Genomic DNA, 21,497 nt, shown 5'->3' with positions numbered 1-21,497 from the left:
CCGCTCACTCGATCACCGGGCCGTGCATAGCCGCATCCGTCAAGATGCCCCTGTCAACGAACTTCGAGATGCCTTTGATCCTTCACCAAACTAGGTAGGTAAGCAACACTTTTGCTTGGTGACGAGGCTCGTCCTCAGGCGATGTACCCTTGGCCAAGGATTGTACCCCAATTGACTAATAAGGTACGTAATCCAGCCCCTCGAGTTGGCTGCAGCAGTAGATCCTGCCTTGCCTGCATAGCAGCTTGATAACCGGTTGCGAGTTTTTGCCTAGGCATTAGCACCAACACGTTCGAAGCTCGTGGGAGGAGAACATGTATAAACAGGATGTTCCATGTTGTCATTCATGGAACGTGACTGTTCTCCTTCCCAGTCAACCAAGTACGAGCGTCACTTCATACTCCTTCTCGAGCAACGACGATGAAGCAGACGACAGGCGTTCTTTTGTTCGCTACGGGATCTTCGGCTTTCTACGCGGGTAACATCAACTACTTTTCGCCATCCCTCCACCACCCATCCCTGGGCATTTCGATTCCCAAGGTTGCGGCAAGGACGTATGAGAGCTCACCATGGAAGCCTGAGCAGCTCAAATTCACGCATGGCGTTGCTTCTGGAGACCCGTACGATGACAGCGTTATTCTTTGGACCCGTGCGGCACCAACAATGGATAACGACCACTCCAACACCACTGTCAGCGGAACCACAGGGCTGTTCAGCCATGAGACCGAAGAGTTTGTGAAGCTCAGCAAGTCCACAGTGTGTGTTGACTGGAAGATTGCCACGGACGAGAAGTTGGAGAAGGTTGCAGACGAGGGACGTGTGTGGACAAGTTCAGACATTGACTTCACTGTCAAGGTGAGAAGAATCGGGCAGGCATCCCGCAGCAGCGATGATGCTAACAAACTAAACAGGTCGAGGCAAAGAGGCTCTACCCATTCACTACGTACTATTATCAGTTTAACATTTGCGATTCGGACAAGAGCTCGCCCGTCGGTCGGACCAAAACACTCCCGGCAAGGGGCAAGAAAGTACCTTCTGATATCAAACTTGCCGTGTACTCGTGCAGCAACTATCGTAAGTCTCCTAGCCGGTTCATTCACTAACTCAGCTAACCGTTTGTTTAGCTCAGGGCTTTTTCAACGTATTCGGAAACACCGTAAGGAAGGATTCGGTAGACTTCATTGTTTTTCTCGGTGACTATATCTACGAGTATAAGAACGGACAGTATGGCTGGGGTGATGCTCTTGGCCGCATTCCGCAACCAGATCGGTTAACATTCACGTATGTTGGCGCTTCACCCACTACTTATGTTTCAGTTATTGACATGTGTCTAGCCTGTATGACTACCGAAGGAGGATTGCGACCTACCGTACCGACTTGGACTTGGTTGCCAACCACATGAAGTTTCCTTGGATTCAGGTGTGGGATGATCATGAGGTATGTGAGTGTGATCATTGCTTCGGAGCACAGTCTGCTAACAACAACTGTGGATCGCAGGTGGCGGACAATACGTGGCGTGATGGAAGTTCTTTTCTGCAAAATACCGAGGATTCATTCATCCGCGATGGCGGTGTCTCGACAGATAGCCGTAAGGCAAACGCTGTTAGAGCTTATTTCGAATGGATGCCCATCCGTCAGGTAGATATGGATGATAACCTGCGCATCTGGAGAGATTTCAAGTTCGGCGATCTATTCGACCTCATCATGTTGGACACCCGGCAATATGACCGGTCCATCACCGATATCTACACTGTAAGCCACTTCCGCATCAGTCCCGATCTTTTTTTCTTAACCCTACCTACTGACAATCCTGATTTGCGCCCTAGAACGTCGAATACATCAAAGCCATCTCCAACGACACCTCCCGCTCCCTCATGGGTCCCCGTCAAGAAGCCTGGTTCTACCGCACCCTCAAGCAATCCTCCAAGCGCGGCACCAAGTGGCGTCTCATCGGCAACCAGGTCGTCTTCAGCCAGCTGATCGTCAGCGACGACGTGGACCTGCCCTTCAACTACGACGCCTGGGACGGCTACGTGGCCAACCGCAACCGCACCTTTGCTACGCTCTACGAGAACAACATCACCAACAACATCATGCTAGCAGGCGATTCGCACGCCTCGTGGGTTTCCGATCTTGTCTGGCTCGACGGACCGACTGACCAAAACGAATACGACCCCATCACAGGCCGCGGGTCAATCGGCGTCGAGTTCGCCGGCAGCGCGGTCACGAGCCCCAGTCCGCTGGGGCAGAATATCACGATGAAGGAAACGGAGGCGAGCACGAAGTTGTTGACGAGCGTTAATAAGGAGCTGCAGTGGACGGATCTGTATTATAGGGGGTACTATGAATTGAGTATTGGGTATGAAGGGGTGAATGCTAGGTTTTATGGGTCGCCGGATATTAGGACTAGGAACGGGTTTGAGGTGTCGTTGGCGAACTTTACGGTTAGGGATGGGGAGAATAGGTTGCAGAGGTATGGAGAGGAGATGGTGGCGAGTGTGGATGGGAAGGTGGAGTTTGGAAGTTTGCAGAGGGGGAGGACGGTGACGACGAATTCGACGTATGATACGGAGGGGAGGAGGTGGTTTGTTTTTGGGGGGAAGTGAGGAGGTGGTAGGGAGGTGTGGATGGGTGGTCTGTTGATGAGAACAGGATTGGGAGGTAATGAAGGAGAGCTGGTGAGTGGGCAAAGGATATCCAGGAGGGGGTTGATCGAGAATAAAATCTCTCCTCGGTTTTCTTGTCCCTTTTTCTTCTTGGCCCATTCGTGAATCTAATAATTCCGCAGTTCATATGCCTGAAGAGACATGTCTCGGGCATCCGGCCCCTCGGGCTCGGACCGGGACTCTGACCTGGGAACATTAGTAAGTCAAAGGACCTTGGCTAGTGTTGCCCTCACTTGCGGCGAGCATGACTGAAACTTTACCTCTTTTTTGATATAGATATTAATTCCTGAAGATCGAATGAGGAGAATATGGAGGGTCGGACAACGATCACGCCACCGATGGCGGAGTCTTCTCCTCTTGTTCCATTATATATGGAAGTCTGTGCGTGGCAGAAAGCCGGTGACGTTGTGAGGGGAGTGGTAGTCCATGCGTCATCTTCTAGTCACCGCCCGTTCATCACCGAGCTTAAAACACAGAATACTCCCCATATCAACGGTCGACGTGGTATCTAACTCGACTGTTTCAAAAAAATCACGAGGACTACAGCTCATGATTGGGACTGTTTGTTTCCAACGATAGTTGCCAACCTCAATCCTGTCTAGTATCTGTTCAGTGACCCGATTACTTCCTAGTGATCAGACTGGAGAGACACCGAAATCCCAAACGCTTGAGCGTTTGCTACGAGACATACAGGTACGTCCTTCGCCGCATCACGGAACTGCTATTCGAACCGCCTTCAGAACCCATCCATATCGCCGCTTGCCAGCAGATAAAAATCCGGTGGAAAGGAAGAACGCCCAGGCCAGGTATTTTCCTCCAACAGCACCACATTGTCAGCATATTCCATCATTATCATTGCCCGAACGTGTATAACCTGCTGAAACACGGTCATTAAGGAACCACCGAATCGAAAATCATCCTACACACATTATCACCATGGCCGGGCAACAAAAGGCCAACGCCGCCGTCCCCTCTCCATCAACAAAACCCGCCGGTCAAGGTGCCGGTGTGGTTCCCGAGAACCTCTACCACACGACCCTGACCGTAATCGACCACCACGCCACCACCTCCGGCGCCATCAACAACCTGCACGTCCTCGGCACGCACACCACCTTAGACGCCGCCAAGGCCTTTGCCTACCACGATGCCCTCCGATCCCTTAACTACCAACCCTACGACTTTAGCATCTACGCCACCCGCGAGAGCTTCGGCATGCCTCTTGAGGGGCAACCACCGACAACAGCAGCACCAGTAGCAGCAACAGCCGCGGCACCCGCAACAACACCCAAACCGACAACAGCAGCAGCGAAAGTTGCGGCGGAAAACTCGGGGGCATACGAAAGTGGTTACTCTACAGACACAGGCGCCGCCTCCGACACCGACACCGGCGGCCCTCCCATCTGGCCCTACGGCGATGAAGTCCTAGTCTACGCCAAGGCGCGTGGCGGCCAGGAGTTTCTCCTTGGCGTCGTCGAGACGCCTAACACGGAGCATCTTGCTTCGGGAGGGGCCGTGTATGGGAATACTCCGGTGCTTCCTACCAAGTCCAAGTCCACCAAACCCACCTCCACTACCTCCCCCAAATCCAAATCAAAGCAGCCACTCGAGAAAGAGGAAGAGGCCGAACCCTCCGACACCGAACTCTCCTACGTAATCCAAACCAAAACCGACTACAACCAAGCCCTCGCCCCAGGCCAACCCGAGCCCACCACGCGCCCCCGTCGCCGCTCCTCCATCACCCGGCTCTTCCAAGCCTGCGAGATCGAGGCTTGTTTCCCGCACAAGAGCGACGCCATCGACTTTGCTCGGCGCTGGCTCGACTCCAAAAAGGATTCGGGCATGTTTGTGCAGTATGATGAACAACAAACACCGCGCTCTCTCCCGACTTTAAGCAAAGAAGAAGAAGAAGACAACGAAGAAGGGCAGCAAATTTGGCCGTTTGGAGAAGATGTGCTTGTTCATGCAGTCGCCTCGACGGGGGAGAATTATTGTGTGGCGGTTCGGACGGCGGAGGGGGCGAGGGAGAGGTTTGGGAAGAAGGTGGTGAGGAGAGGGGGGAGGGAGGTGCCCAGGGAGGAGGGTGGTGTGAGGAGTTATTATGAGGATAGTCCCAAGATTGCGACGTGAGTTGGGTTGAATTGGGGATGGTTGTATTCGGGGACAGAAGGGGGGGTGATGATGGCAGGTGGTGATGGGAGGTGGGAGGAAAATGGCAGGAAAATGGCAAGGAAAATGGGAGGAATGGATGGGGGTCGGAGACGTTCGTCGGAGTCAGATCGGAGACTGACTTGACTGCCCCTGGGTGGACAAGGAAGGATAATGGGAATGGAGCATAACAAACAAAAGGCGGTTCTAATGGGTGGGTTATTTACTGTGTATGCTATTTGATCGATCCTGGGGGGTTTGAACTGTGGGTTGGTTTTCTTTTCAAGGGAGTTTTCATGCCTGGATCAGGGGCCCATGAGTCGCCGTTGTTGGCGTTGGTACCTGTTTGGATTGCTTCGTTACGAATCGGGGAAAGCCGAGAATGGCACCAAACACGACCGTTGGGTTTGACGGCAATGCGAAACACAACCTCTTTCGGCTGGTTGCAGTAGGACGCTTTTCCACGTTAAGTTTTGGTTTTTGTTGGAGGTCGGGATCGAGTTCGAGTTGGTTGGAGATTGGAAACGATGGTTCCAGAATTTTACGTTGGTCGAAAAGAAGATAGAATGAGGGATGTTTTAGCTCGACTTGACCACCAATACCATCGATCGCTTTCTGGATTGCTTCTGGACTTGTTGTTGGGGGCCTAAACATCTCGTGTTCAGTTATTTTGGTCTTTGCTGTCACACAGCTAGCTGAGAACTATTAAACGCCACGAAATTGGGATAACAGCTATATGTGTATAGGACCAACCACAACTCGCTTGGCAATGACACTTGTGGTTTGCTTTTTTTTTGAGATCGAAAATAGTGATCGGTTTCGAAGTAGGTTATCGTAAAGCACCCGTTGAACAAAGACAGACAGGCACAACTTCGGTGCATTCGTATTCCCCCTCAAAATCCTGATCTAATGCTCGTGAACTTTCTTTGACGACCCTTTCCCGCAAGCAGAAAGAAAGCCCTTTCCCGCAAACTTCCGACCAACCAGCCCCAACCTCCAACATGACGCGTCTGAAAAAAAAGCCACCGTTTTGCGCCATTCCCGTGCATCCCGCGTTTCTCTAAAAGGGGTATATACCATGAAAGCAAAAAAAAAGTCCGACCGACCAACTAACCAACCAACCGGCCCAACCCAAAATTTCAACAAAGGAACGAACACAGACCCCGAAAGTGAGATCTCGGGTCCGACCCTAGTTGGTAGCCCGAAAAGAAGAATCAAGCATGCAAAAGATGCCTCCAACTCCATTTCCTCTTGCAAGACGCTGACGACCTAGAGACATCTTCGCATGCGAGAAAGTCTTCGATTCGCTGCTTGATGTCGCTGGGGAGTTTGTCAATGCTGTCATTGAGCAAGTCCAGACATACTCGTGACGCTAAAACCGGTGTTAGACTATATCTGTTCATGAGTCCGGGGGTTTTCAAGAGTATAATAATACGTACGGACAGAAGCGTTCTGCTCGCCCATCTCAATCGCAATGTTCATCCGTGTCGAGTTATAGCAGCCGAAGGTGCGATGAATGGCAAGCATACGCCGCCAGAGGAGCTGGGTGTCGATGTCGTTGTAGTCTCTCATGTCTTCGATGCTGGATCTCAAGGATCTTGTGCTTCGTAGTGAGCTTGATGAGGATGATCTGGAGAGCGGTGTGTGTCCGTCGTCGTGAGATGATTCGACCGGGCACGGAGTTATGGCGTCCTCGTTGTAAGCTGGTGATGATGATGCACGGCTGTAACTTTGTCGAGTGCAAATGCTTCGGAGGAAAGACTTTTGGCGAGTTCTGAGGGAGCCGGGTAGGTCTGACATGACTTGAGATGATCGAGCCTCGTCGAGATGAAGGCGAAGATGGGTTGTTGATATAGAAAATGGATGTATGTATATTGACGATACAGTTGGTTGGTGGATCGGCAGTTGGTTACTCGTGCGGCTAGAGCCGTTGGTTGAGATTATTTTTGGGAGGTGGAGGCGATCTGCTTTGACGAGTGCGTAGATGGCTGGGTGACGAAAACTGGTGACAAAGAGAGAAAATGGGAAGATGAGATAACAGGGCCGAAAACGAGGGCCGAAGACCATTTTATGAACCAACCGCGGAGATAAGAAAAAAAAGTTTGTCGTGAGAGTTTGCATGAAGTCCGAGACTGCCTGACATGGGGGATACCTACTCGAACTGAGCTGTCACCTTGTCCACTGGGACCGGATCGGCATCAGGGGTCTTGAAAAAAAGGCAAACGAGAGCTTGATCTCCAATGGGTCCCTGAGGCGGCGTTGCTAGCTTTGTTCATGCCGCCTCGGAGATCCATCACCCTTGAGCGAGGAGCGGAGGTGGGTGGGTGATCCGGATGGTCAAGTTGTCAAGGTGATGCCAAGGGGTACAATACGCAGCGGATGTTGGCATCGATGTTTGTTTGGAGCACCTTGTTGGCTGCTCTAGTCAACCGTGACTTGTGTCATGTAGATGGAATCATGGACCCAACTGTGCCGACCACGGCCGGCGCTTTTTGCTGACAGTGACTGAGTGTTGACGAGGGTGGAAAAGGCCATCATCCCCTTTCCGCTTGGATCTTTCTCATCGTTTTGCTCTCCTTGGGTAGCCCTGCGCCCTGCTTTGACAGTGATCAAACCGTGAAACTTTTTCTTTTCTTTTTCTTAGCTCACAAACAGGGGGCAATCGGGCAGCCAACTGACCAATAGCCGCGATCGGTTGCGGCATCCGATCAACGACCCTCACCACCACAAACCATCGACAACCTTTTCCTCGCTTTACTCGCTTTTAGTCGCCTTATCATCACTATTTATCAGCAGGGATGTAGACACTGCCGTTATAGCGGTGATGCCCGAGTGCCGACCTGCGAGCGGTACATGGCGACGGTGACGTTGACTTCTGCAACTCTGATGGCGTGTTGCTCCCATGACACAGTTTAGTGTCTTGACCGCCCATCATCTTCATCCTGAAAAAGATATCGCATGATGATTTCTGGTCTGGTACATGCATCGCCTTGATCTGGATGCGTCGACGTTGACGACCAGACGACCAGTCTGATCCACGGCAGGGATGGCGGAGCGGGGCATGATGGCGGCATCATCCCATCTCTGTCGTCCGGTTCGTTTCCGGCCGGGGTGTTTTTTGTCAGGGCGCGCAGATCTCGACCTGTGAGAGTTCAAGCTTTGCATTGTTGCAGTCGGAAAAGCTTCGGAACTTATATTTTTCGGTGAAGAGTCACAAGCGACCCTCCCGATCAAGATTTTCGTTTGCTCGCTTGCGTCCGTCCCACTTCTAAATGGCGATATTAGTATACCCAATCCTCGGTGTGCCTTTAGCAAGTGGCGGGACTCTCCGCTGAAAGTCCACAAACATCCAAACATTCAAAGGGATTCAAGGGCGCGTTCCAAATTTTCCAACGTTGATCCAGAGCCCATACAAATCGACCCCTGCGGTTGATATGCAGTAAATATGCAGTTGATCACACTGCATATGGCTCAAAGAAGACGTTCAGGAGCTTGGCACGTACCACGCTAGTAAGGGGGCCCTGCTACCCCCTTGTCCGTGGCTTTTCAGCCTGCATCAGCCTGCATGAAGTCTTCTGATTGGATGCATCGCTTCTTCGCTCGTTGATCCAAAAAAGCTGAGAATCTCAGCTTTTTTGCAGTTGATCGATGATGTCTCCTCCAACTTTCATTGCACCTCTTAGAAATTTCAATCGCTGATACTTTGAACTCATCGCTATCGAACGCAGCTCTTTTTGTTCATTTCTGAATACCTTCAAAATTCGACCAAATTGGGCTCAAAGTTCCCACCCTGGTAGCGCCAAGAAGGTCTTGGCACAGGGTACAATCGAGCTGCAGATTTTGGCTTTGTACTCGGATCAACAACTGGATCAACTGGCGGATCAACCATCGATATTTGGAACACGCCCCAAAACCCAAGATCAAGTCAACAAATGGAGAAGAAAGGTTTGTGATCTTGACTCAGATTGCGATCTCTGTAATCAATGCGCTCGGCACTTGGGGCGGGTCAGTTTTTAGGGCTGTAACAGTACTGCATTTCACGGCATCATGTGGTGTCGATTATCGCGCTTACAGTCTTGGCGCTTTCTTCCACCTTTTCTCGCCAAGTCCAGGTTCCAGTCGAACCGCAAGTATCTCGAGCAATATCAACGCTGAAAGAACGGAAACGCATCCACGAAACGCAGCTGGCCCAGTAGCCGGCTTTTTGCACTGCTTTGCTCTATATCGGGTTGCGGTGGGTGGAATGCGAAGGTTTGAAATTTGAAAGTTGGAAATTGAACTTGTAGCTGGTGCCGGGCTGGCACGGACTGTCTGACCCCTGTTTTGTAAGCGGAATAAGCAACTCCCATCATGTGCCCCTCTATTGCCTTTTGAAGCCGTCGATCAATCACTGCAATCGATGACTCCAACCCCACGCACCATGCCCAAGAGGGGCTCTGTACAAAAATTGTCAAACACCAAACACCAGAGCCATAAACACTTGCTCACAATCCAAGTCCAGGGCGGACTTCGCGCCTTCAATAGACGCGACAAGTAAAATAACATCTTATTTTGTTAATATAGCCAGTCTCAAGCCAGTGATACGGAGCAAAGCGGTTTTTACCGGGGCCATAATTGTCGTGTAAGTGGTCTGATCTCCTTCTTTTCTGTAGCCTACTTGGATATCCAATCTCCTCCTCCGCATCAAGCATGTGAATCATCTGAAAGCGGGGAATTCGACCATCATGCCGGATTCCGGAAACCTTATCTGCAGTGCGGATCAAAATGGCGGAGTATTCCAAACTCCGTTTCAAAGTAACCGTGATCTTTCATCGACGACAACAAGCTCCAATGGTCAAATGCTCGCCTCGCCCAAAACTCGGAATGCCCTCACGCACGCGCGCACCTCACAAACTGAATGAATTCCACTTCCCCGCTCGACTCCCATCACCACCACTCTCATCAACTTCCGCTCAAATCCAATCCCCCATCTTCAAATCCCTTCCGTCACCTCATCCACCTACAACCCAAGCTTTTCCAAAAACCTCACCACCCTCTCCCCAACCACATCATACGCCTCCTCCGGCAAATAATGTCCCCTCCCGCCTTCAACACCCACCACCTCCAGTTCCATCCCATCCCCCACCCACTTATCCCCCACCTTACACTCCTCCTTGCCCCCCTGCTTGCCATCGACAGTGACAGTCCCCCTCCAAACCCCCTCAACATCCAACCCCCCACCCCGCCCCAACTTCTCCCTACTAAACATCACCAGCGCATCAACCTCCACCCTCCTTCCCTCTTTTAGGTCTTCCACCTGCTCATCCACCTCCCTTTGCGCACCAGCTTTATAATCCTCACAAGTCCACCTCACCGTTCCCTCCCTTTCAAACAACTTGACATGCACTTCGACAGCATCATCGCTCATGATTCTTGCCGTGCTGTCGGTAGCTGAGCCAGCCAACCGTAAATGCCCACCGCGCACCCAGTTGCCCACCCCGAATGCTTGGATCATGGGCACGGCTAGCTCGACGTTGGCTAGCAAGGGCCAGTGGAAGTAGCCCTGAGAAACGGAGGGGGAGGAGAACAAGTCCCATTGGGATTTGGTGGGGAGGATGTCGAGCATGATGACCCCCTGCACAGACAGGTTGAGAGCCGAAAAAAAGTTGTTGTTTTCGGGGTGGGAGGAGGGGGAGGCGTCGACGGCGAGACGGTGGCAGATGCGGGCGCCGCGGTCGTGGCCGGCTAGGATTATTGGTCGGGGTGACGATGACGACGACGAGGTGTTGGTGCCGAAAACCTGGGAAAGAGCATCGAGCAAGGCCCGGCCGACGGCGCGCTTGGTGTGGTCCCCTGTTCCGGCGGAGATGGGGGTGCTGATGCCGTAGCCGGGGAGTTCGGGGATGAAGAGGGAGACTTTGGGTTGGAGGAGGGGGACGAGGTGGCGCCAGCTGTGAGAAAGTTAGCTACGTTGGCTGGGATTATGGGATGGACTGAAACCACTGAAACCATCAATCATGGTGAATGGTAGGTAAGGAAGGTCATATTAAATCATCGTCAGGATCAGGGTCAGTGGTAGGGTGACTAGTAAGTATTTACATGAATGCGGATTGAGGATATCCGTGAATCAGAGTCAAGATGGGACCGCCGTTGCCCAGGTCAGAGGTGTAGCTGACCACTTCCGAGCCGGAAGCAGTGGGCGTCACGTTCCGCTGCAGAGCGGGGAAGAAATTGCGGGTTTCGAGAGGCTCGGCCATTGTGGACGGTTGACTTGTAGTTGATGATGCTATTTTATGAGTCGACGGTTATTGAATAGGGGTGAGACGTCTTCTTATGTAGGACCAAGTGTCAGCCGTCAACGTGTGGGTCGAGAGGGGAACCTCGGCTTACCGTGATCTCACCGTACTGTGTAGATCCTGAATGACGGGTAGCCAAGACTTACATCCACCAGCTTCACCTTCACACTGAAATGGGTTTCACCCACGAAAACAAACCTCAACATCAGCTTGCGCAAGATCTTCCAAGAGACTTATTCTTGATTATACGCTCTCTCTGATATCTTCGAATGTTGATGTCCCTAGCTCGAGACACACAACCTCACCCACCGATTAGTCCTCCAGACTGAACTTCTCCCCAATAATATCCTCACTGAGCTTCCATAGTTTTCCCGCGGCCACCGCATCTTTGGCGTGCTCGTATGGGTCCGAGATCTGACAATCCACCAAATATAATCCTTTGGTTTCTGGATCGATTTTGTAGTCAACAAACGCACTTTACCCCATCCCAGTCTGAAGAACAAAAAAACTTACCACTCAATGCTGGATCCAGCGCCGCGACCAGAGTTGTCGAACAGCCCTGATCTTGGGACTTCCAGTACAGCCCCATCTTTTTGAATTGAGCTTGGATATCGGGGTCTTGGTCCCTGCCCAGTTCCGTGTCAATGGCTGTAAAAGACAATGATTAGTAAGTTGTAGTTTGTGAATTTATGAGTTGTGTAGCTGAACATACTTCCAGGATGAAGCGTATAAGCCATAATCCCCTGGCCATCCAAATGTTTCTGCAAATACAGCGTAAACAGAATGTTAGCCGTCTTCGACTGCCCATACGTGACCATGCCGTTGTACCCATCCTCGGTACACCTGGCAAAGGAACCAGGCAAAGGCTTGAAATGATCCTCCTCGGGCGGGACCTCTTTCGGCTCGAAGTTGTAATCGCTGAATCGGATGGGAGATAGCCCATGTCCAGCACTGGCAAGACTGATGATGCGCGTTGCACCCGGTGATGGGTTAGCCTTGGCCGCGTTCCGCAGTGGCGGCAGGAGCAGGTTGGTAAACAGGAAGGTGCCGATGTGGTTGGTGCCAAAAGTCATTTCGAGACCTTCGGGTGTGGCCTGGCGAGTAGTAGCGTTGATGGCGGCATTGTTGACTAGTATGTCAAGTTTGTCGGTCAAGGTTGTGATTTCTGCCACTGCTTCACGAATGGCTTTCTGGGAGCTGAGATCCAAGGTAACCAGATCCACTCTCGTATCGGGAAACTTGTTGCGGATTTGGTCTCCAACTGCTTCAAGCTTGGATTTGGTGCGTGATGCGAGGATCAGGAGGTCAGGCGCTTGCGATGCGAAGGCAAAGGCTGTGGCAGCCCCGATTCCTTTTGGACTGACGCCTGTGACGAGGACTGGCGAGGGACTGTCAGTTTCGATGATATCATGAGAACTCCGGGATGGGAACTGTTTACTTGTCCTTCCTCGAATCTGATCAGCAAACACACTCGCGACCTCGGTGCCTGTTGTCCGCTCATTGAACTCCGGATGGGAGGTCATTTTGGGACTGGATGTTGACTGACGCGATTGACGATGATCGTGGATTTGCCGCTCAGGGGATGGAGATTCCGTCAAGTCCTCGAGAAGTTCAATCACGATGGGAGCGAGGGGTTGACACTATGTAACATTCGATGGACGAGGCACCGGATGAAGTCGTCAACCCCTCATTGCTACCGGCAATTCATCGAGCCGGGATAATAGATTCCCGCCTTCTTTGTCCATTCTGTTTTGACGGGTCATTGGAATCGTTCAAGTGACAGTAATCACCAGATTTGGTTGCGCTTAAGCAGCTTCGTGCCCGTTGTGAGATCAAAGTTAATCGTCCGGTCCATGGTGAGTTTGCCTGTTACCTGTGAGCAGTGGTGAAGTAATCACAGATGTTCTTCAACACGACGAGGAGGACTGAAGTGAAATTTGTTGTCTGGCTGCGCGTTGAAGAAGACTTTAGGGTTGGGGAAGCTGGTTAAGATAAACATAATCTCAAGTGTCTGATTTAACAGAGCGGTAATGTGAGTGACTGGTATGTGTGGCTTACCGTCAGCATCAGTCCTACCTGCCTTGACCTAGCTGTATCGTAATAAACGGGTAAGACTGACAGGAAATGGATATCCATCATACTGGTGGTACTAGTTAGACTCACCCCTTGTCCTTTCTCGGTAGACGGCTTCCATCCGTTTTCCACTTCGACTTCAGTTCCGTCTCGGCTTCCAGTGCGGCCGCTTCAGTGATTACCCGAATACCTTAGGGCCGCAAGTAAGTGCAATCTTACATGCATCAGTCCGCTCTCCATGAAGTACACACTGTTTTCATGACACGGGTCGCACCATAGAGCTTACCCTCGACGGTAATAAACCTAACATCGTAATGGGCAACGGCCTCTTTGGTACACCAGTTGTTGGTTGTATGACTGTCCGCCTTGCCGTCGTCAGAACCATGTGTTATCATATCATCAGCCAGCCTTATAACGAGAATGTAAGCACTAGTTCTGCAACCATAAAGACGGCCGCAAGACTGTGGCTGCGATATGAAGCTGCCGCTGGCCTAACTCGGTCATTCTAGCGACTGTATCAATGGCTGACGGATGAGATGGCGCTCCCAAGTTACTATTCTCTCGCTTCCATGACGATCACATCATTCATCGGACGTCAACTGAGTGACTCCGAAGAAGTTCGGACGGCAATCTGCCAACATCTTCGAGCGTGGGTAATACGATACGAGAAGGAGCCTACATACACGAATCAGTGACAGACTATGAAGCATGTTGGCATGAAGAATATGGTCCAACCTCTGGATCAGTTGTCTTCCTATCTTCCTCTCACTGGTCTTCTACGGGGCATGGCTGGCTCACGGGCTTCCTGGCTACCCCTTCCCAGCCGAAGTGCCCGCTCCCAAATTGTACCCAAACATAGCCAACGGACTCGACAGGGCAGCTTCCCGTAATCGGTGCCGCTCCAATACCACCCGTGACCCTGCCACCGATCTACGGACGGGAAAGGATTGCCCATTCCGCATGTAAGGACACTTCATGTCTGTCAGCAACTGCAATAAAGCGGCGCAGCGGAAGACCGAACGAACCATACACTGAGTGAACGGCAATCAGATGAGAGCCAAGGGTTGTCTTCATGCCTGGCAACGGCACAGCACAGCACACAGTCCACCGGAGAACAACAAATCATGGGAATAGGACATGTAGACGGTCAAGTATCCTCTATCTGTCCCCGTCCTGTTATTGCAAGCGAGGGATCGGCAGCTCAACGAGGGTACATGGGCGCGGCTGGAGGGAGACCACGGTTGTAGGCAGGATATAGTGGTGAGAATGGAACCGAAACTGACTGGTCGTATAAACCGTGAATAGGTGGTCCAGGGTTGTCATACGTTGGTGAGAAAGATTTCCGAGTATGGGATTGTGAATCGTTGTACAACCCACCACAGACACCGCTGGGTCATTGACCATGGCATGCCGTCATCCATTGCAGGGCTGATTCCGCTAGCTTGATCGAGGTCAACCTTGCGAGACAGTCTAGTGTAATATCATAGGCGTGGTGAAGCACGGCAGTGCAGATGCAGATGGACTTTGTTGTTTCTTGTCCCAAAACGGACCCATTCGGCTCGTTGTAACGTATTGTAATCTTTCTGTATGGTTCATTGTGGTGCGACTTTGAGAGTGGTAAGTTTGGTGTTCATGCTGCTTGATACTAGAAAATAGTTCGAGAACAAGGGCCAATGGGTATCGACAAAGGATGTCTGTCCGTCTGAACAGCCATTGTCAACAAGATGATCCACGATTTGGCGGTTCAGGGGCCACATACCTTAAGCGGATCTGGCAATGTGAGAGGATGTGATCATGGAAGGTTCTTGGGAACCGAGGGAAAGAAGGTTGGATCTTGCAGTCTTTCGCGGTTGCGCTTTGCAATCTCAGCCTGCCTCTTCTTCAACAGGCGTTGTTGGTAGAAGGTACTGTGATGAGCGGATTAGTGAGATGTACTGAGCAGTTTCGGGCGAGGGAGAAGACAACGAACGGCTTGAGTTCAAATATCCTTGGCTCTTCTTCCACGGGAGGCGATTTGGTCCCTTCTCTACTTGTGCTCTGCGATAATGTCACCCGGTAAGTATGAGACGGCAGAACACACTGGCTGGCGATAGGAGGCTGTATGGTGTACAAACCCTAGAGTCCTTGGATTTTTCCTGGTCTTTCTCCTCCTTCTTTTCGTCTTTGTCTTTGCTCTTTTCATCATCTTTCTTATCCTTCTCTTTCTCCTTCTCCGCCTCCTTCCCCTTCTCCTTCTTTTTCTTCTGCTTCTCCTCGTACTCTTTCTTCACCCTCTCAACCTCTTCCTCTAGTTCCTTTTTCTTCCGGGCCTCAATAGCTTCGGTGTCAATCTTTGGCGTGCAGTATGCTGGCTCCTTGAGATGACTTAGACAGATATAAAAGAAATCCTTGTTGTCTGGGGTGATGAGGACGCTGGTGCTGAGCCGGTAGCAGATGTCGCATGACTTTGCTTTGGTCTCGGCCACCTTGCGGTGTGTATAAAGGTTTGGAAATGACATGCTCGACATGCTCGCTTGCTAGCAACGGATAATGATGATTGAGTCGACAAGGCAGTTGACATGGACGGCTGATAGTGACGCGGGGCTCAACTTCCACTCAGCACTCAACAGGGGACTGGGCTAGTCGGGGGTTAGGGTAAAAAGTGCATCGGTGATAAGATGGAGCTCCAATCCCGAGTCACACACAGCTCTCCCGCTCCACCGCGGGGAAGCTTTCAATCGCGCTAGGCCCGTTGCCGTGGCCCCTGTGCCTCGCGCCGTAGGGCTGATGCGGGAGCTTCAGTGGGCGTTATCGCTGTCGGAAGGTACCGGTCCAGTGAAAGAGCTCCCCTCTTGAGTCATCCTGCGATATTCGGCGGGTACAAACCCGACGTACCTTCCAGCTGTGACTGTTGACAAACCTTTTTTTATGTTGTCGTTTGTTGCTCTTTTTTCTCAATTGCTCTTTTTTCTCCAGTCTTCTCCTCATCCCAATTGACAGCCACGATTCGGTCCAAAGTCGCGCAACCATGAGTGGACAGGCCAAGCCCACCGAGAACATGCTCTGGGGAGGTCGCTTTACCGGTATGCCCCGACAGCTCTATTCTCTTCTCTTTTTCTCTCTGGGTCCTACACAGCAGCAGCTTCATCAAGCTGTTGTGGTCGCATTGGGCGGACCCGAGACAATGGTGCAGGTCATGGGCTAATCTTCGCTCGCAGGCGGCCTCGACCCCCTCATGGTCCAGTACAACGAGTCCATCCACTTCGACCGTGCCCTCTTCGCCCAGGACATCACCGGCAGTATTGCCTTTGCGCGCGCCAACGCCAAGGCTGGCATTATCACCCAGGACGAGTTCAGCAAGCTGGAGCAGGGTCTCCTGGCTGTCAAGAAGGAGTGGGAGGACGGTACCTTCAAGATCGTCCCCAGTGTCGACGAGGATATCCACACTGCCAATGAGCGTCGTCTCGGCGAGATCATCGGAAAGGATGTTGCTGGCAAGCTTCACACCGGTCGCTCCCGTAACGAGCAGGTCGCTACCGACATGCGCATGTGGCTCCGCGACGAGCTTGGCAAGATCGAGAAGCACCTCCAGGACTTCCTGAACGTCACTGCTGCCCGCGCCGAGCAGGAGATCGATGTCATCATGCCCGGATACACCCACTTGCAGCGCGCTCAGCCTGTCCGTTGGAGCCACTGGATGCTCTCGTACGGTTTCGCTTTCGCTAGCGATCTCGAGCGCCTGCGCGAGGTTATCAAGCGCGTCAACCGCAGCGCTCTTGGTTGCGGTGCGCTCGCCGGTAACCCTTTTGGCATTGATCGTGAGATGATGTCCAAGGAGCTTGGCTTCGACGGCCTCCTCTGGAACTCCATGGGCGCTGTCGCCGATCGCGACTTTGTTGCCGAGACCCTCCAGTGGGGCGCCATGTTGATGCAGCACATCTCTCGCTGGTCCGAGGATCTCATCATCTACTCTACTAGCGAGTTCGGTTTCGTCAGGTTGGCGGATGCCTACTCTACCGGCAGCTCGCTGATGCCCCAGAAGAAGAACCCCGACAGTCTCGAGCTGCTTAGGGGCAAGGCCGGAAGAGCTTTCGGTCACATGGCTGGCTTCATGATGACCCAGAAGGGCATTCCCAGCACTTACAACAAGGATCTCCAGGAGAGCTGGGAGCCCATGCTCGACCACGTCAAGACTGTTTCCGACAGCATCCAGATTGCCAACGGTGTCTTGGCTACCCTCAGCATCCAGCCCGAGAAGATGAAGGAGTCCCTTGACCCCTTCATGCTCGCCACTGACCTTGCTGACTACCTGGTCCGCAAGGGTGTTCCTTTCCGCGAGACTCACCACATCTCTGGCCGCTGCGTTGCCCTCTCGGAACAGACCGGTATTCCCATGGACAAGCTCTCATATGAGCAGCTTAAGGGTATCGATGCCCGCTTCGAGGAGGATATTTCCAAGGTGTTCGACTATGAGAAGAGCGTTGAAATGCGCTCTGCCAAGGGCGGCACCAGCAAGGCTTGCGTCCAGGAGCAAATCCAGGTTCTCAAGTCCATGATTGCCTAGATGATGAGTCTGGGCAGCTGGGTATGACGTTTATGAGGGATCTAATGGAGTTTTGCACGCAGCCGGACAAGATGCTGTGGTTTTACGATGTACAATAGCTATGAACTGGGACATATGAAGCGTTATGGGTGTATGGGTCTTGACATACCAGCAACTTGTAGCGTGGGATTGAGATGCGCTATACTTTTGGGCATAAAACGTTGGTTATACAATTTAAAACCATCTCTTTGGCGTTTAAACTCCTGATCGTCCCCGAGCCTGACCGGTTACAATCTAGAGAAGATTGGCATCACAAATAATGATGAAGCCGTGTACCCTAACCCTTGTAGCGGCTGAAGTTACACCCGCCTGCAGGGAAGAGAGCAAGTCATTTACGCGTCAAAAGCTGACGTGACGAACACCAATCCGAATGCCCAGAATATTAGAAAACATCCATCTTCCTGCCAGACACACTACACAACCTATTCTCGCCATTGCATCGCCGATTCTGCAGAGCTTCGCATAGTAAAGCCGTTGAACTTTGCGCAAATCATCTCCTTCTACGACACCCTAAATTGGACTTTTCCGCACTCAGACCACGACACAACCGCTGCCATGGCAGCCAAGCTCGACTCCCAGACACTGGGACTCGTCTTTCAGAGCCGACCCGACATTTTGAAGGGCATCCAAGAAGCTGCTGGTGTGTTTCTCTTTCTTGCGACCTACCCAGACTTGTAGTCGGCGGTCCGCGACCAATCTCATACAATGGCTTTGTCCTTAGCTGTTGGCTAACCTGGATGGCACCTTGTCTGATCTAGACTCTCCCGCGCGCATCGATCTTTTCAACACCATCGCATCTTTTGTGTACGAGAGGATAGCGAACAGCACATCCGAAGAGCCAGCGACGAAGAGAAGACGTGTCGAAGCACAAACAACCGGTTCCAATGGCGCAGCTCACCCGATTGCGGGCTCACAAGCGGCAGTGCTCGGTGCAGACGCCGCCGCCGCCGAGCCAGTACTCCTAGAGATCAAGGATATCTCCATTTCCGTGCCCCAGCGCAAGAAGTACGACTTGTGCTTCACCAAGAACTTTCTCTACGCCCGCGCTTCAGGCTCTCCGGTGCCTGTACAAGGCATCGTGTATCCCTGGAAAGACATTGGTTCGTATTTCGACCGATTCCAACAGAGAATGACTCTTTGACTGACAACTTTCCAAACGAACAGAACACGCCTTCTACCTCCCCGTACCCGACAAGTCCCAAGTCCAACATAACTACGTCCTCCTACCGCGCAACAGCTACCTACCGACAACCAAGTCCCAACAGCCCGCCGACCAGCAAACCCAACAAGCCACAGCGCCGCTCGAGCCGCTCGTCTTCACCATCCCCTCTACCGCGCCCAAGCCAGGCACCATCACGGGCCCCTCGGCCGCCGCCGCCGCCCCCGTATCCGACAGCTACGCGACGCTCTTCCACTGGGCTTTGACCACATCGCTGCGCTGCGCCGGCAACCACGCGTGCGAGCTGGTCTCGTCCGACCCCAAGGTGTTCCACTCGGTGGCGCGCCAGGCGTACCGCCCGCAGGAGAAGGCGGTGCACGTCAAGGCGTTCCGCGGCAGCAAGGACGGCTTTCTGTTTTTCTTGCCGACGGGTATCCTGTGGGGGTTCAAGAAGCCGTTGCTCTTTTTGCCGCTGGACAAGATTGTGGCGGTTAGTTATACGAGCGTGTTGCAACGGACTTTCAATATTGTGGTGGAGTTGGAAGGGGTGGAGGGGAGTGAAGAGGGAGGGCAGGAGATCGAGTTCAGCATGCTGGACCAGGAGGATTATGCAGGGATTGACCAGAGTTATGTGAGGAGGCATGGGCTGGCGGATCGTAGCATGGCGGAGCAGAGGAAGGCGAAAAAGCAGCTGGCGGAGAATGCGAAGAAGGCTGCTGCGGGTGGTGGGGAAGATGGCGAGGGTGGTGGTGCGGATGGGGAGGCTGATGATGGGTTGACGGAGCTGGAGAGGGCGCAGAAGGAAGAGGAGCAGAGGTTACAGGATGAGGAGGATGAGGAGGAGGAGGATTATGATCCGGGTAGTGATGGGGATAGTGAGGGCTCGGGGTCGAGTTCCGAGGAGGAGGAGGAGGGGGATGGTGAAGGAGAGGGTGATGAGGATGACGATGAGGATATGGGCGAGGGATTGGAAGGTGAAGAATAGCCACCTTGGATTTCAAGCATTTTAGTCTTTTTCTGGGAGGTGTTATCAAAAGGATAATTCATTACGAAACCAACATAAAGAGGTTCTCTTGGTTCGAATGCCATCAAATCGGCCGTTACTTGAAGACTGATAGAGTCTGGTATAGCATACTGTCTGCAGAGTCTTTGAACACATACAAGATTTCAACAAGCATGTGATTTGCTCATTGGTCTTTGACAAGTACATGAATCAGCTCGTCTAAACAGAATCTCCTTGGAGAAGGAGAAAAGAATAGCAAGAGCGAGTATCATCGCATCGAAAGCCGGACGTGTCCCAATTCGGTATCCCGACGCCGATGCAGTCAGTATCCCACCAACCTGTCATGTCATATCCTGACAAGGCGAGTCTTGCACCGTTTACAATACCTACACCTTGTCCTCACCGTTAGGGTACCAACTGTTCGTAGACACCGTTTGACGACTCCATCACGCCATCCATCCATCCACCCCTAGGCCCTGATCGAGTGCCCGCTGAGCAGCGTTATAGAGATGAAAGTTAAGGGATTTTGTGACCTTCTTAGTGTGCCTCCACTCTGTGGCGATATAACCGTACCGTATAAGGTCCACATTTTCGTATCCACTATAGAGGCTTACCCTCTTTATTTAGCATCGCTAAGTCCGACTAACCGCCTTCGTAAGGGGAAGCAAGGGAAGCACTATATCTTAGTAGAATGTATAATAATGTTTATTGGGTGTACTTCATTACTGTAGCAATATTATTAATTCGATTATTGTGGCGGCTAACCGGGAAGGACCGCTATATAATAATAATAACGAACTCTCTAATTTTAAGGAGGAAACTAACGACAATAAACTCGAATCTTTAAGTAACTACAATAGTGAAATTATCGCTAATATAGTAACCAACTACTCTATCTACCCTATCTCTTTTACTACTTTTTTTTATAGGGAAAAGAAATTACTAGGAGCCTCCATTACTAGTATTATATCCCTAAATCCTATATTTACTAATATCACTTCATTTAATACTATTATTAATCCTAATTAATCTACTATACCTATCGTTATACTTATTCCTATTCTAATTAAAGGGAGGAGGAAGGGGAAGGGGAAACGGGTAACCTTACTACTAAGCAGCCAACTTATCATTAAAAAAAAGAAGATTACTTATATTAAAGGGATAACTACCCAATTTATATTCTAGTTCCTCTAATATAAGAACGAAAAGATATTCGCTAATATAAAGCGTAAAATATATATACTAATTTAAATTTACCTCCATACTACAGCCAAAAAAAAAATAACCCCCGTAATACAGCGGCGTATAGTAACCGACCCTAATTTAATTCTCATTATTACCTCCTCTTCGAATACCCTTATTAAAATACTATTTAATAATACCTATTCGACTCCGCTATCCCGTAAATAAAAAAATAAAAGTAACCAATATTATCGGGCAATCTATAATCGCCGCTATAATATCGCTAGCAAAAATCCTTAACGCAGGCAATTTATCTATAACTATTATAGACTTCTAAAAAATATTGAAAGACGGCTAAAAAAGGATAATATAATAAAATATATTAAAAAATTAATAAAGGAGCTATTAATTA

General features: G+C 51.2%; 8 protein-coding genes across 8 annotated transcripts; 4 read left to right on the top strand and 4 right to left on the bottom strand.

The window, feature by feature from the left end:
• Positions 1–420: 420 nt before the first annotated feature.
• On the top strand, positions 421–2,606 carry B0H65DRAFT_547981 (PhoD-like phosphatase-domain-containing protein; the record flags this gene model as incomplete). Its single annotated transcript, XM_062829549.1, has 6 exons — positions 421–855; positions 912–1,074; positions 1,125–1,281; positions 1,335–1,437; positions 1,498–1,752; positions 1,827–2,606. 6 exons carry the CDS (start codon positions 421–423, stop codon positions 2,604–2,606), a joined length of 1,893 nt encoding a protein of 630 aa, XP_062683270.1.
• Positions 2,607–3,141: 535 nt separating this feature from the next.
• On the top strand, positions 3,142–4,949 carry B0H65DRAFT_168357 (uncharacterized protein). The gene has a single exon (XM_062821332.1). The coding sequence runs from the start codon at positions 3,603–3,605 to the stop codon at positions 4,791–4,793; it is 1,191 nt and encodes a 396-aa protein (XP_062683269.1). The 5' UTR covers positions 3,142–3,602; the 3' UTR covers positions 4,794–4,949.
• Positions 4,950–6,025: 1,076 nt separating this feature from the next.
• Positions 6,026–6,611, bottom strand: B0H65DRAFT_423369 (uncharacterized protein; the record flags this gene model as incomplete). The annotated part of the gene is made up of 2 exons (XM_062824449.1): positions 6,026–6,183; positions 6,251–6,611. The coding sequence occupies 2 exons, from the start codon at positions 6,609–6,611 to the stop codon at positions 6,026–6,028; spliced, it is 519 nt and encodes a 172-aa protein (XP_062683268.1).
• A 3,049-nt stretch (positions 6,612–9,660) lies between these two features.
• B0H65DRAFT_168046 (Alpha/Beta hydrolase protein) lies at positions 9,661–11,431 on the bottom strand. Its single transcript, XM_062821329.1, has 2 exons — positions 10,890–11,431; positions 9,661–10,741 (listed from the first exon to the last, which is right to left on the bottom strand). The coding sequence occupies exons 1-2, from the start codon at positions 11,045–11,047 to the stop codon at positions 9,811–9,813; spliced, it is 1,089 nt and encodes a 362-aa protein (XP_062683267.1). The 5' UTR covers positions 11,048–11,431; the 3' UTR covers positions 9,661–9,810.
• B0H65DRAFT_424774 (uncharacterized protein) lies at positions 11,399–12,609 on the bottom strand (the record flags this gene model as incomplete). The annotated part of the gene is made up of 4 exons (XM_062824530.1): positions 11,399–11,532; positions 11,600–11,734; positions 11,799–12,464; positions 12,525–12,609. 4 exons carry the CDS (start codon positions 12,607–12,609, stop codon positions 11,399–11,401), a joined length of 1,020 nt encoding a protein of 339 aa, XP_062683266.1.
• A 1,954-nt stretch (positions 12,610–14,563) lies between these two features.
• B0H65DRAFT_168246 (VPS4-associated protein 1) lies at positions 14,564–15,836 on the bottom strand. The gene is made up of 4 exons (XM_062821331.1): positions 15,274–15,836; positions 15,129–15,196; positions 14,919–15,066; positions 14,564–14,861 (listed from the first exon to the last, which is right to left on the bottom strand). Exons 1-3 carry the CDS (start codon positions 15,664–15,666, stop codon positions 14,952–14,954), a joined length of 576 nt encoding a protein of 191 aa, XP_062683265.1. The 5' UTR covers positions 15,667–15,836; the 3' UTR covers positions 14,564–14,861; positions 14,919–14,951.
• Positions 15,837–16,166: 330 nt separating this feature from the next.
• Positions 16,167–17,702, top strand: B0H65DRAFT_588026 (argininosuccinate lyase; the record flags this gene model as incomplete). Its single annotated transcript, XM_062830994.1, has 2 exons — positions 16,167–16,221; positions 16,357–17,702. 2 exons carry the CDS (start codon positions 16,167–16,169, stop codon positions 17,700–17,702), a joined length of 1,401 nt encoding a protein of 466 aa, XP_062683264.1.
• Positions 17,703–18,004: 302 nt separating this feature from the next.
• Positions 18,005–20,106, top strand: B0H65DRAFT_522867 (uncharacterized protein). Its single transcript, XM_062828779.1, has 3 exons — positions 18,005–18,381; positions 18,500–18,841; positions 18,906–20,106. Exons 1-3 carry the CDS (start codon positions 18,297–18,299, stop codon positions 19,883–19,885), a joined length of 1,407 nt encoding a protein of 468 aa, XP_062683263.1. The 5' UTR covers positions 18,005–18,296; the 3' UTR covers positions 19,886–20,106.
• Positions 20,107–21,497: the final 1,391 nt, after the last annotated feature.

Source organism: Neurospora tetraspora, assembly GCF_033439725.1.
Source record: "Neurospora tetraspora strain CBS 560.94 chromosome Unknown B0H65scaffold_3, whole genome shotgun sequence".
Taxonomy (NCBI): domain Eukaryota; kingdom Fungi; phylum Ascomycota; class Sordariomycetes; order Sordariales; family Sordariaceae; genus Neurospora; species Neurospora tetraspora.
The sequence above is the reverse complement of the archived record's forward strand: the minus strand, read 5'-3'. Positions and strand labels throughout refer to the sequence as shown.